We start from the raw sequence: 15,460 nt of genomic DNA, 5'->3' as shown, positions 1-15,460 counted from the left end.
CGTGTTTACTAAATGGCAAAAGGCTGCATGTTATCCATCCATTCAGAGCTTCAGTTAGCAAAGTGTGATCGCGGGGCGCACTCTAGTGGCTAAAGATGGTACATGTTGAGCATGGCAGGAATATTAGATGATGTTTATCGTATTACAATTGAAATCATCTTGCCTCGTCTCGCCAGACAGCGAAAGACACATTTAATAAGTCCCAGATGCCTTCTCTCCCCCTTTGTGCAAAACAGCTGAATGCCAAACCATACTTTCCTAACAAGCGCTTTGGGTAAGTAATACGGGGCTGATGAACACTGTTGCCTTTTCTGTGTTTCCTGTAGTGCTTGATTACTTTTTTTGACTTGATGATGTTGTTTTGTGATGTGACGGTTAATCCCAGCTCTGAGACTAGATTTGCATCCAGAGGTCATTTGCATAGAGGCATAAATCTCTCGCATTGTCTTATTACAGAGGACAGGAGAGTAGGCACATTGATATATATAAAGGTGATTAAAACTGACTGGAACTACCTGTGCATTAAGCGGTTTTAAAGCACACATTCCGGCCAATCAGAATTGAGTACTCAAACACACCATGGTATAACACATATTATCATCTTAGCTCAAGGGTGAATTTCTGCATGTTCCTCAACATTTATGTGTATGATACACTGTACAGTGATTAGTGGCTAGAGCAGAGAATGTCCATTGAAATGTGGATGCTAAACGTTGGCACTGATCATATTCTATTAATGATGAGCACTCATGCCAGAGACCTCACTTTCATAGAGTGAGTTCTTGGCTGTATGAGAGTCTTGTTGTCTACTAAAATACACCAGACCTCCTCTGGAAGGTCAAGGTTTGGCCTGCCCTCAAGACTGGCGTTCAATGAGAAAACCAAGAACTTTCCAAATGCATATTTACATATTTCACATATTACCATCTATTGCAATGTTTGATGTTATCTCTTGACATTTAGGGCCTTTTGTTAATTTTGTTTACTGATAGGTTACTGATATTAAGTAAATTATTTCTACTGCTGGGTTTGCACTTAGGACCTTACTCGATTGATTTAACAGCATACTGTATTCTTCACCCAGCTCATCTTCTATGATGCAGTCAAATGCACCACATAAAAGACAACAAAACTGCAGTTTGAAAGCCAAAACATTTTAAATGTGTACTTTTCTATTCTATATAATGTGGTGTTTGAGTGCCTTAAATACATTGACATGCTTACTAATGTTTATTTAAGTGATTGACTAATGAGGTGATTTCACAGAGAACCATACTTTCTCCTCTGCATTTGTTTTACAAACAACAAACCACTAGCCTTAAGTGCGTCTTCCATGGATCCACTAATGAACAATTGTTTGTTCATGTTTAATTTGGCAATTATACTATGAAGCAGTCAAAGACCACATATTTTCCCATCTTAAATTTTCTCTTTCAAAACAGAATCAGGATGTCCTGGATCTGTACCAGTCCCACTATTACTTTTAGAGCCAAGTAAGTGAACTTTCCAAAGAGAATCAGTCAAATTACCTCATTTAGAGTAACATTTTACAAAAATAAAGTCAAAATGCAAACATTTAAAATGGTGCTCAGTTTTGTACAATGTATTTCTTAAGGATGCTAAAGTGTCTCTCAGATTATTTTAAGTGTTCAGTAATGCATAGTGTTTTCAAGTAATTTTAACACTATATAGTCTTCTTTCTGAAAAACACTAATGTAACCACTAAATAGGCTATGCAAAACTGTGGTGTATTGTTTTTCAATCCAACATTTGCATTTTGTTTATTAAAAGTAGGAATTTGGAGGGGTATTTGGTATTAAAACAGCACTGTTGCAATTGTTAATCATGGTCTGATTAAAAGATCAAAATATCACTGTTAGATTATTTAGTGGAAAACAGGTTTGTTTACAGAGCAAAACACTTTTTTTTTTTTTTTTTTGCTCAGCATGTGGAAGCTCCCTGTGTCCGACCATTTATGGTAAAATAAAAGTTTATGTGAACTCTGCTTGTGTTTGCTCTTTCATCTAGCCTGTAAACATGCCTCATATGTGACCTGATGATCTGAAGTTGCATTGCAACAGAAGTGTTTTGGAAACTTTCACACCAATGCATATTGTTTATGTTTACTATTGTCATTCTTAATTTTGAAACTGTAATTTATCAGAGATTGTAAAGCAAAGAGTTCTTATGTTGTAATCCAAACAATTTCAAGATTGCTAATGGTTATTGACTTATGTTTCTAGTAGTGACATTATATCAACTCTGACTGTCTTTATTTTTATATTTAGCATTTTTATGTGAATATCCCCCAGCAGTCTCAATTGAATGGCACCAATTTGCACACTCAGTTTAGGTCAGATCGAGCAGGGTTGCTTAAGAGTTTCTCTTTGGGCACTTTTTTCTGTTAAGAGCACTTCCTTGTCCCTGCCACCCGGGAGTATCTGTGGGAGGCACCTGGTTTGTTGTTCGAAGTTTGTGGTGGACAAAAAAAAATAAAAATAATGTATGGTATTTATCATAAGATTTTGTGAATTCTGTTGACAACTTTTAAACATCATCACAGCCAATAAAAAAATAAAATTCTTGACACGTATGAATGAGAGATTTGTGTATTTGGAGCATCAAGGGTGGCAAACTACAAGATTAGTTTTGAAGATTCCATGACTTTGTATTTATCTTTTTCTTTTTCTTTCTCTGACTTACTTTTAAAGCTAATATGTTGATTCTCTTTTTGTGTTGTTTCACTGGGTGTCCTGATGTGTCTTGTGTTCTCTTTGTGATTTTAGGGAAAGGCAGTTCCAGTATTTCCTCCGACCTAAGTTCAAGTACAGATCAGACATCGACCAAAGCTCCAAAGAATGCAGCTACCAGTGAAGGTAGGGCATATGGTCCTCATTAACCATCACTAGCTAACCTTTCGTTTTTCTTGTTTTGCTCCTTTTGACTTGCTCATTGTTTTGTTGGAAAAAATATTTTGTTTCTGAAAAAACGTAAAATATACTGGCCACCACAAACACCACTAAGAACAGTTTCTTTTTCATACATTTTCTCTCTTTCACAATCTAGTCTCCTCTCAGAAAAGAAAATCTGGTCCAAATCCATAGTGGTGTTCAGAGTGTGCCTAGGCAAAAGAAACTGTGTGTCTATGGATGTTTTTGGTGTGAACTGTGGGAAACAAGAAGACGAATGCTGGGGAACTTGTGTCATAGCTCGGTTTCATTTCAGGCTTATAAACATGTAGGCTGCCTTTTTCTTTATAGACTTTCTCAGAGTGACTAATTAAAATTAGGCAGATGCTATTTGCACCCTGGTGCAAATATAGAACATGTATAGTATATTATATATAGTATAATAACATACTATTATAATAGTATAATAAAAACATATGCTATTTGCATTTTGCAAACTATGATGGAAACACATTTACCGAATAAACTCCTATTGAATTTATTAGGAATACAAGAAGCACAATAACTCGTTCAATGACTGAATAACTTGTTCATAACAGGACTAACCAGCGAACCAGTCATTGCATCTGAAATGTTGCTCTGGTCATCCTGAAATAATGGTGTCTAGAAAATTCAAAACCTGCATAGAGTTTGTAGAGTAAATAAGACGAATACAAACTTGAACTGTGCCAAAGAGCAGGTTGATTGACACTTTTGAAAAATATCTTATACTGTAGATCTGCATGGTAAAGTCATAAAGATGGAGGAACGCACCCACATAGTGCTTCCAGAACTGTGTGACGTGCTGTCGCTCCCAGACATGAAACAAAGTTCTTTACAGTGCTTTGTCTGCGTGTTTTAAACCGCGAGTATTTTATAAATAAAAGACTCACAGTGACTACAATTTCTCATATTTGTTTACTGTAGGTATGCTTGTTCGGAGATGAGAAAAACCATACCAACCCTGACCATTCCAACAACTCTTAAATTTAAAAGAATGTAAGAGGGAGACACAAAGTACTCTGCTTCTCTCAATTTTTTTGTAAATTGAGTAAAAAGAACTCTGCAAAAACAACACAGGCTGTCCATGGACTTGTGTGGGAATATGAGGTAAACATGAAAGGGGTGGATAGTGTTTGTAGTGTAAAGGTTGCTCTCCAGTGACGTCATCTTCAGAGCCAACCTGTGGTGTGTATGTGTGTGTGTGTATGTGTGTGTGTGTGTTTGTGCATGTTTCTACTACATTGTGGGGACCAAATGTCCCCACAGAGTAGGTGATCTCGTGTTTTACTATCCTTGTGGGGACATTTAGCCCAGCCAGCAGTACCCATGAAGGAAGTGATTTATTAAACATACTAAGCAATGTCTTTATGAAAATGTAAAAATGCAAAAAGTTTTCTGTGAGGGTTAGGTTTAGGGGTAGGTTTAGGGTTAGGGTTAGGGGATAGAAATTATTGTTAGATCTGTATAAAACCCTTAAAATGCATGGAAGTCTATGGAGAGTCCCCACAATGATATAAAAACAAGTTTGTGTGTGTGTGTGTGTGTGGTTGTGGCCGGCAGTATATCCAGCCCTCAGTGAGAGCACATCTCGTCTCTCCTCAGCCTGCCCACAGTAATGTCAGAGTGGTGCACCCAATGACTGCCTCTGCGGCTTTGATTTACACCAGCTCCTGCTTAACACAGCAGAGGGAAAGACATTCTCCTTTAAGCTGTTGTCACCACTGCACAACTATAGTGAGGGAGAAGTATGTAATTTCTATGCCAATAGTGGCACCAAACAGAACTGCAAAAATAATGACATTTGACAAATGAAGTTTTTCAAACAAGTTTCAGACACTTCCTCAGTCTTCCATAGAAAAACAGGTAGTCCCGCATTTGGTTTAGCCAATGTTATTATGTTGGGCCCACTCAGGCTGCTCAAACAAACTGATTGTAATTCTGTATAATACTACTAAAGGCACAGAAATGATAAACTTCATCTTTAACTTAAGTAACTATTTATATATCATAAGAAGAGTACACTGAGAAAAATTTTATCCTAAAAATGTGCTTTATGTGGTAACTCCTAAATAAACTGTTTTTAATTCAAATAAAAAAATATTATTTATCATCACTGAATCATCCTTAATACATTAGGTTAGAGCAACAAAACTAATTTTAAGGGTTAGATCAGTTAGAAATAACTCTTTAAAGGAATAGTTCACCACGTGATTTGTCCCATATTTAAGGTGGTCCGATGGTGTCTCGGCAAAATCGTTTCAGATTGTAAATTTTTACCTTGATATTTGTTGAAAATTTTGCCTACGGTGGGTTAGGGACCATTTGAAAAGTCCACACATTGTGCTAAAACGTTGGACTGTGTCTAAAACAACTCGTCAACAACTCTAGGGAGAGTGTCCCTTATTTTACAACTTCAAAGTGGCAACCCTACTCATGCCATCTCCGATGTGAATGACTTTCTTTCTTCAGCAGAACACAAATGAAGATTTTTAGAAGAATATCTCAGCTCTGTAGATTCATACAATACAATTGAATGGTGAATAAAACTTTGAAGCTCCAAAAAAGCACATAAAGGAAGCATAAAATAAATCCATTTGACTCAAGTGGTTTAATTCATGTCTTCTGAAGCAATCCAGTAATTTTTGGATGAGAACAGACCAACAAATAACTCCTTTTTCACCATAAATCTTGACATCTCCTTGGCGATAATGACTTCATGAGTTCATGCTCGATTACACTTCCTAGTGCCATCTAGCTCTATGCGCATACTTCAAGTACTAGGAAATGTAATCGAGCTTTGAAATTATGATCGTGCCTAGAGACTGCAATGGCAAGATTTATAATGAAAATTGAGCTACATTTTGGCCTGTTCTCACCCAAAACTGATTGGATCGATTCAGAAGACATGGATTTAATCACTGGAGATGTATGGATAACTTTAATGCTGCTTTATGTGCTTTTATGAGCTTCAGAGTTTTGGTCACCATTCACTTGCATTGTATGGACCATCAAAGCTGAGGTATTCTTCTAAAAAATCTTTCTCTTGTGTTCTGCAGAAGAAAGAAAGTTGTACACATCTGGAATGGCATGAGGGTGAGTCAGTGATGAGAGAATTTTCATTTTTGGGTGAACTATTCCTTTAGGGTAACACTTTTACAGTGTAAGAATAAATGGTAAGAACACAATTAGCAATCTTTCAGTTTATTCAAAGCAAGAAACTATAACCACACGAGTTGTGGGTGGTCATTAACGCTCCACATGTTAGCAAGGGCAGCCTATGAAATGCATTATGGACAAACTTGGAAATCCTTTTTTAAATGAGTGCTAGAAAGGCATTTTTGTGTCCTGAGTTATTTCATTATAATGTGCATAATTGGCTGCTTATTATTTGCCACTCCAGGAATAGAAAAGTGCTGCCACTCTTTTGCTCCATGGTGAGTCATCTCTCCTAAGCCAGTATCAGTGTGCTAAACTTGCCACTGTTGGTTATAAGTCCTGGAGCTGTTTGACTGAGCAGAAGTCCGCAGTGCAACATCAGAGCTCTCAGATAGCATTGTTCTGAGAGAAGGGCCTTTCCTACCAGCACTTCCTCACTGATAACCCTGGAGAAGTTTAAGCCATGTTGCCTAGGCTGCTGTGTGTTTTAATTGCAGAGTTGAAGCATATATAATCTTGAAATTGTCAATGTTGTAAAGGCCTGTTGTATTTTAAGACATGATATTTAAAACCTTGGTCAGACTATAGTCCTGTAATGGGCTTCATGTGTCATTTTTTACATCAGCACCTCCTACAGTGTTGTTTAGCCAATGCCCTTTGCTTTGATCCCCTGGACTTTTTTACAGTGAGCAGTACAATTTTACACTTTCGAAGCAGATCTGCTTCTACAACTGGAATGTAGCACTTCACACTATTGAAGCTGTGCCTCAGTGATAGTTTAAGGAAGATACCGGTACCATTCAAATAAATGGCACAAAAGATCAGTGTTGATTGGACATGAGGCTCCAAACACATTATTTTGGGCTCTGCCCAGATGATGTGCTTCTCTGTGAGTCTTTTGAGCTTCATAAGCGCTATTTGCATTGAAAAAGCATCGCATTGCTTCTTGGACATTGGGCTTTCAATCAATGTATTTTAGTCCCGTTTGGAAGCCCGGCTTCTCTATATGTTGGTTGGTTGAGCTTTCAAATGGGTGGAACCAGAGACTATTTAGCAGAGACAGGCCACTTCTATTAAAATTAATGGGAGAAACTGGAACGCCCAACCAAGAAGCTCTAGCGCCCAACTGTCAACGGATGTAGAAAAGAAGTCCCGCCTTACAGGTAAACGAGACAATCACCTTTTATATACAGACATCGCCTGTAAACCAACTTGCTAACGCACATGCGCATTAGCTAAACAAGCCGGGAAAATGTAGTGTTTTAGCATAATATGAGGTCAAGAAATACAATTTATGATTCCAATATTATACAATTTTATTGCTGATTTGAAATATGTTCTACGATCATAATCTTGACCAACCATTTTTGAGATTTCGGTCTTTCCCCATTCAAGTAGATAGGAACTGCACTGGCATGACTGGAAATAACCTCCCGGAAGTGTTCCAAAGATTGCCGACAGTGGACTGACTTGCTAGAAAGACTTTGGCTGAACTTAGCTTAGCAATACATGTACAGTTATTCGCAATCTGACGTAACACTTTTTTCAGCTTTCATAATCAGATATTTTGTCTATTGGCACTCATATTTGTTGCAAAAACAGTTTTGAGCTTCGTTATTTTTTAGTTTTCTTCTTTAATAAATATCATTGTTTGTGTACTAGTTTGAGCATGCAGCGTTCAGGAGCAACATTTCAGACACCAATAACAATAGTTTGTGCTTCCCATTCCTTGAAAAGCACTGGTACCATGGTACTGCCACAGCACTTTTTTTTTTTTTGTGATAAATCAAGCTTTACTCACAGTCAAAATACCAAAATGTACAATTATTAGAAGACTGATAACAACTGTTTTGCTGAAGATGTGCTCTCCTGAAAGTTTAAAGCCAGGCAAGGCAAAGCTGGATTGATTTTATCAGATGTAATTAGTCTAGCAGGCTTTGCTAGTCCTGCTGGTAGTAATCATTAGCCCTTTGCTAGCAACATCTTTAAGAAACCTATGTTCTCTTTTTTAATCCCTGATCTATAAACCACAACTCTTAAAGATGATTCAAGGAGCTTTTCACAAGGCTGCACAATTTTTGTAGTACCCTTGGATGATACCCATGATTTGGCAAAACCATGCTGATTTATCAGAAGAAGTTTGTTTCAAATTATATGTCAAGGTTATTCCAAAGCAGGGCACACTCAGCTGTTTTTAATTAAATGAGCTGATGGGAACATTGTTTTCTTGTACATCTGAAATTTTCACTATAGAATTGCCTTATTTTGTCAGTTAGCTAAATTATTAGCAAAGACAGATGTTATACATCACGTCAAATATCTTTCATTCTCTAGTTCAAACCTTAAAATTAGCATTTCAAACACTAATCCAGGTCTATGAGCCCCTTCCCTTTTATGCTTGTCTCCTGAGACATAACATTTAGCCTCTTACTAAGCTCAAAATAATATAGAATTCTTGTATAAAAGAAAATAAAAAAGTACGTCAGTGCAGTGGAATTCACTCTCCTTGACTATGGATTTGAAGGGAGTGCAGACTGACTCCCCAAAGGAGTGCTCTTTATTAGATTAGAAAAATTGTTCTACACAAATTTGGGAAATGGATAGTGGTATAAATTTTATTAACTTCATATTCATATATCAGTCAGGCTGTGTAAACAAGTGAAAGAAGGCTTCATGTTGTGGTTTAAGTGGGCCCTATGAGTGAAAGGTCCATCATATGCAATGCGATAAGTCAACAAAAGGTATTTCTTCCATGTTAATCAGAATTTTTGTCCTGCGACAACCGTGTTAGACTCTCATTGGTCCAAAATCCCAGTCCTTATAACTGTGCATTAAACATTAAAAATGTCTTGTTGGCTGTGATTGTGCTGTGTTGCGCAGCAGTTTCGTGTTCAGTGTGGACAAACACATTGCTTGTCACTGGAATCTTGATGCATCGCGTCTGGATAGGACACATGTTTGGGGAAGGTAGAGTTATACAGGCTATCTGTTGTTTGCAAGGGCAAGTCATTGTGTTTGAACATGTGGTATTAAACAACTATTAAGGCTCACTTGCACCCTACAGGGCATTTCTTGCTTACAGTAATCTGATAGAGAGGGTTTAGGTTGCTGGACAAAGTGCGGTTCCTCTTAGTCTTCTTTTCACGAAGAAATCTGATCTCAGTGTCTGGAGCGTGCAGGAGAGAGAGGAGTCGGGGTTGAGTTGAAGTTCACTAGGAGAGATAGTTTCCATGCTGTAGAGGAGGCTCGGGTTCACACACACACCCATACTCACATGTCACATGTCTATATATCTTACCATCTCCTAAATGTGGTTGCTTATGTTGCTGATGCTGTAGTCAATGTAAACAAAATTGAAATGACAGATATTATATTTTTCTTCTATTAAATAATTTTGCTGTACTCAATAGTGTCATAAACAACTGATTATGAGGACTTATTTTGCTGTCCAGAGCTGTTTACATGGGGGAACTTACTAAAAAGTTGTGAAAAATTTCCATGCAAGAACCTGCGTCCTGTTCTCTTCAACATACCTCCTTTGATGTAAATTAGGCTCATTATAGATTGCACCTTATTAAAAAAAAAAAAAAAACATTTCACACAGTTAACACTGTAGTCTGCAGCATCCTCCACTACTAGGCACTTAATAACCGGCCTGCCAACATAACCAGTCTGGAAATGGGCATGTTGCTTCCAAAAGTTTACGTACTCTGAAATCAACCCCAGTTAGTCGAATTACTGACAAGCACCATACCCCATCAGATATGTTTTGCATTAATTCAAGTGTGGACACATGTCCCTCTTGCGCCACTCGGATAAGCAACAGAGACAGAGGTTCTGGTCCCATGGGAACCAGGAAGTAATCACATTCACATAAACAATAGTAAACGTGATTATTACGAACGCTTCCTTCGATAACCACCAGAGAGCGCCGACACCCGAGTATTAACTGTTTCTCATGAACTACGATTCCCATTATCTGTACCTTATTTCATGGACTATTTAAGCACTGCAAACACTGGGTTCAGTGCGAAATCTTGTTTTTGCCCCGGCTAACATTTCTGAGCGTTTTTTTCCATATTAGTTTGCCTGTGTTTGAACTTCTGCCTGTTATTGTCATTCACTGCTGCCTGCCTTTTGACTTTGATCTGTTTCTGGATATACTCTTTGTGATTGTTTTCTGCCTGCCTCGACCCTCTGCCTGTTTTTTGACCACGATTATTGGATTTGCCTACGTTGCTGTATATTTTGAATACTGACCTCTCTGCCTGTTGTATATTCTCTGTGATTTTACAAGTAAAGCTGCAAATGGATCTAACTTCTGGTTCTCCTGAGTCTATGTTACAGAAGACTTTGCCAGCTACTGATCCAGCAGCTATTTTTCAGCTCTCCAACGAGCTCTCCACTCAGGCTTTCCTCGTTAACAGAGGAGATGGTCAAGACGCAGCAGAACCTTCACCTGCCCGTGGAGGTGTCCGCCAACACCTCAACCAATTCCCGTGGAGAATCCAACAACACCAAATCCCATCACCGCCAATCCACAACTCGACTTCCCAGATAAGTTTGACGGTACACCTTCTAAATGTAAGGGATTTTTGAAGCAGTGCTCGATGTTCATGGGCCAACAGCCTACACTTTATCCCACTGAGGGGAGTCGCATTTGCTTTGTATGTTCACTGCTTACCGGGATGCCGTTGGATTGGGCTACTGCCGTGTGGTCTAACGAGGGTTCGAGATTCACCTCATTCACCAGCTTCAAACAATACTTTCACAAGGTGTTTGAACGTGCGGGCGATCAGTTACTCTCTCTCCAACAAGGAGGAAACACAGCCGCCGAATATGCCCTGTCCTTCCGCACTCTCGCTGCACAGACTGTATGGATTGACGACACGCTCAAGGTGCTGTTTCGAAGAGGATTAAACATCGAATTGCAATCAGAGTTGGCATGTCATGATGAAGGGAGGACCTTGGACCAATCCATTGATCTTGCCATCCGTATTGACAATCTCATTCGCTCGCAGAGACCAGTTAAACCTCCCCTGCAGAATTATCAGCCGACATGCACCGCTGAGGAATCAGTGCCTATGCAAATAGGGCACGCTCATTTGACTTCAGAGGAGAGAGAACAGCGCTTCAGACAACACCTATGCTCATATTGCAGTCAACCCGGACATTTAAGAGCAGCCTGTCCCATATGACCAGCACGATCATCTCAATTGGCGGTGAGTAATGTCTCTCTACCTCTCCATGTAACCTCATGCATTGATTTTCCGATAACAATTTCCTTCACAAACAAATCATTTCCCACTCACGCCATGCTCGACTCAGGGTCGGCTGTCAACTTTATTGATGAGGAGTTAGTCAGAGAATTTAAGATACCACTAATTCCCTGTTAATCTCCCTTGGCAGTGGCAGCGCTAGATGGACGTCCTCTGGGGACCGGCCATGTTCAATTCACCACCGCAGACATCACCCTTCAAGTGGGCATCATACACACTGAAATCACACACCTCTATGTCATTTGCTAACCACACCATCCTGTCATTCTCTGACTACCTTGGCTTTAGCAATATAACCCACAAATCTCTTGGAGTGAGAGACAGATATCACAATGGGGCTCCACATGCTTTTCCAACTGCCTGAGGTAAGTAGTTCCTTTATCTGTTGGAGCTGCATCAGTCACAGAGAAGATCACTGAGGATCCCAAATTATGGGAAGTGCATGAGGAGCTGACAAGATCACGGGAGGCACCTTTTACTGCCCGGTCCCGATCTTTCAGCTCCCCCGCTCTCACTACCCTCAATGGAGGAGCGGTCAGGGGGTATTCGGTGATCCCCCAGGTGGAAAAGGAGCTCGCAGTGCACTTATGTCCCTCAACTCAGCATGGCCACGGGGCTTGAGTCCCCTCGATGTGGCACCTCGAGCTCCGTCCCGCCGCGAGGCCCCACCTGCCGGTATGTCCGACACGATTATCCCCTTGGTCCCCCTTGCCAGGAGTTTGGACGTGTGGCTCGCGCTTTCAAACCCATCGCGATGGCTGACCCGGACCATCCGACTCGGTTACGCGATTCAGTTCGCCAGGCACCCGCCCAGGTTCAGCAGCATCCGTTTCACCTCAGTGAAGGGCGAGAATGCGCTACCTTGCGTGCGGAGATCGCGACCCTCTTGAGCAAGGGCGCGATAGAGCCTGTCCCTCCAGCCGAGATGAGGAAAGGGTTCCACAGCCCTTACTTCATCGTACCAAAGAAAGGTGGTGGGTTTGAGCCGAGTACTGAACCGGGCTTTGCACAGACTCTCGTTCAAGATGCTGACACAAAAACGCATTCTAGCAAGCCTCCGACATCTAGATTGGTTCACGGCGGTAGACCTGAAGGACGCGTACTTCCACGTCTTGGTCCTACCTCGACACAGACCCTTCCTGCGTTTGCCTTCGAGGGCCAGGCATACCAGTACAAGGTCCTCCCCTTCAGCCTGTCCTTGTCCCCTCGTGTCTTCACGAAGTTTGCGGAGGCATCCCTTGCCCCACTAAGGGAAGTGGGCATCCGCATTCTCAACTATCTCGACGACTGGCTGATCTTGCTATGCACACACAGGGACCTCGTGCTCCGGCACCTCAGCTGACTGGGGCTTCGGGTCAACTGGGAAAAGAGCAATCTCTCCCCGGTTCAGAGCATCTCTTTTCTCGGTCTGGAGTTGGACGATGACAGCGCATCTCACGAACGAGCACGGAGAGTCGGTGCTCAACTGTCTGAAGGTGTTCAGACGGAGAACAAAGGTTCCACTGAAACACTTAAAGAGGCTCCTGGGGCATATGGCATCCTCAGCGGCGGCTACACCGCTCGGGTTGATGCATATGAGACCGCTTCAGCACTGGCTTCGGACTCGAGTCCCGAGATGGGCATGGTGCCACGGGACACATCGCATGACCATCACACCGGTCTGTCGCCGCCTCTTCAGCCCTTGGACTGACCTGGCATTTCTACGGGCAGGGGTTCCCCTAGAGCAGGTCTCCAGGCGTGTCATAGTTACAACAGATGCCTCCAAGATGGGCTGGGGCACCGTATGCAATGGGCACACAGCCGCCGCCTCTTGGACTGGCCCGTGGCTGCGTTGGCACATCAACTGCCTAGAGTTGTTGGCAGTACTGCTCACCTTGCGGAGGTTTCGGCCATTGATCCAGGGCAAGCACGTGTTAGACTGGACGGACAACACAGCGATGGTAGATTACATCAACTGCCAAGGTGGTCTACGCTCCCATTGCCTGTCACAACTCGCCCGCCGTCTCCTCCTCTGGAGTCAGCAGCACCTCAAGTCGCTACAAGCCACTCACATCCCGGGTGACCTCAACACCACCACGGACGTGCTCACGTCAGGTTACCCTCAGGGGAGAGTGGAGACTCCACCCTCAGGTGGTCCAGCTGATTTGGAGTAGATTCGGTTGAGCAAAGGTACACCTGTTTGGTTCCCGGGAATCCTCCCACTGGACTTAAGTGGCCTACCACCCGCGGCGGTAGACACGATCACTCAGGCTAGGACTCCCTCTATGAGGCACCTGTATGCCTTGAAGTGGTGTCTTTTCGCTAAGTGGTGTTCTTCCCGATGCAAAGACCCCCAGAAATTTGCAGTCAGATCGGTGCTTTCCTTCCTGCAGGAGAGGTTGGAGGGACCTTGAAGGTGTATGTAGCCGCTATTTCGGCTCATCACGATGCGGTAGATGGTAAGTACTTGGGGAAGCACAACTTGATCATCAGTTTCCTGAGAGGCGCTAGGAGGTTGAACCCCTCTAGACCGTGCCTCATTCCCCTGTGGGACCTCTCTGTAGTCCTTCGTTTACGGGGAGCTCCCTTTGAGCCCTTGGAGTCAGTTGAGCTTAAGGCACTCTCTTTGAAGACTGCCCTCCTGACTTCCATCAAGAGGGTAGGGGACCTGTAAGCGTTCTCTGTCAGCGAACCGTGCCTGGAGTTTGGTCCGGGTTACTCTCACGTGATCCTGAGACCCCGACCGGGCTATATGCCCAAGGTTCCCACAACCCCTTTTAGGGATCAGGTGGTGAACCTGCAAGCGCTGTCCCAGGAGGAGGCAGACCCAGCCTTCGCATTGCTGTGTCCGGTGCGAGCTTTACGCATCTATTTGGATCGCACGCAGAGCTTTAGAAACTCCGAGTAGCTCTTTGTCTGCTTTGGTGGACAGCGGAAAGAAGCACTATCTCCAAACAGAGGATTGCCCATTGGGTCATTGACGCCATCACAATGGCATATCAGACTCAGTACGTGCCACCCCCTGTGGGGTTACAAGCCCACTCTACCAGGAGTGTGGCGGCCTCCTGGGCCCTGGCCAGTGGCGCCTCTTTGGCAGACATCTGCAGAGCAGCGGGCTGGGCAACACCCAACAACTTTGCAAGGTTCTACTATCTCCGGGTTGAGCCGGTCTCATCCCGAGTAGTGGCAGGCACGAGCAGGTAAGTTCCGGGACAACTGGCCGGGTGTACCACTTGCGCATAGAGCCTTTCCCCTCCCTTGAAGAGAAGACGTGCGCTCTTGACTCCCAGTAGTGTTCACAGACTGTGATCCCTGGATGACTTTCCTCATTAGTCCTGTGGCAGTTGAGTTTGCGGAGAAACTCGCTGCCGGCTCAGTAAGTGCGCTAATGAGCCCCTGTACTGAGGTAGGTGCTCCGCATGTGCTGGTTCCCCCAAAGGCAACCCCATGTGATATTTTCCGCAAAATCATTTCCCTGTCGGTATACTGCGTCTTCCTTGGGCAGGGTCCCTCTGCCCCCAGTCGCCATGCTTTGTAGAAACTCCTCTCCCTTTGGGTAGGACCTACCATGGGACCTCTCCACATGACATACTTCCGATAAGGCTCGGTAAAGACCATGTGACATATTTCCACTCAAAATACCCACCCCCCCTTCTCTGGGCGGGGTGTGGTCTCCGCGGTGTCTTCCCCTTGGGAGTGACACCCCCCCAATGTGGACACTCGCGGATCCCACTCCGTTAACAAAATTCCACTCTTTTTGTGGAGAAAAAAGAGGGAAAAGAGGCCTCGGCTGGGCTAGCCTGTCCCTGTTTGTTGGGCAGTCGACTTGTTCCTGAAGGACCGTTCGACGCTCATAGCAGCGTTGGGGGAGTTTACATGACAGCCTAATGTGCTGGCTACGAGGCACACAAAGGTCTGCCCGTCTCGCACCGCTAGTCCACGTAACACAGTTCAGCTAGTTGTGGTGTTTTGTATAGGGACCCCTAGTGGCACTACATCGACACAACGTCAAGTGAGTGACAGATAGGGAACGTCATGGTTACTTTTTTAACCTCCGTTCCCTGATGGAGGGAACGAGACATTATGTCCCTCTTG

The 15,460-nt window shown here is 43.0% G+C and overlaps 1 protein-coding gene across 1 annotated transcript in view; it reads left to right on the top strand.

Annotated features, from left to right (window-relative positions):
* The window catches only part of LOC127440278 (F-box/LRR-repeat protein 7-like), a 71,202-nt gene that overhangs the window by 2,854 nt on the left and 52,888 nt on the right, over positions 1-15,460 (top strand). The window contains exon 3 of the mRNA XM_051696764.1: positions 2,787-2,876. Within this exon, the coding sequence (XP_051552724.1) occupies positions 2,787-2,876 (90 nt within the window). The remainder of the gene's footprint in view (positions 1-2,786; positions 2,877-15,460) is intronic.

The sequence above is a fragment of the Myxocyprinus asiaticus genome, chromosome 5 (genome assembly GCF_019703515.2).
Source record: "Myxocyprinus asiaticus isolate MX2 ecotype Aquarium Trade chromosome 5, UBuf_Myxa_2, whole genome shotgun sequence".
NCBI classification, from domain to species: domain Eukaryota; kingdom Metazoa; phylum Chordata; class Actinopteri; order Cypriniformes; family Catostomidae; genus Myxocyprinus; species Myxocyprinus asiaticus.
This window is presented reverse-complemented; position numbering and strand designations above follow the sequence as displayed.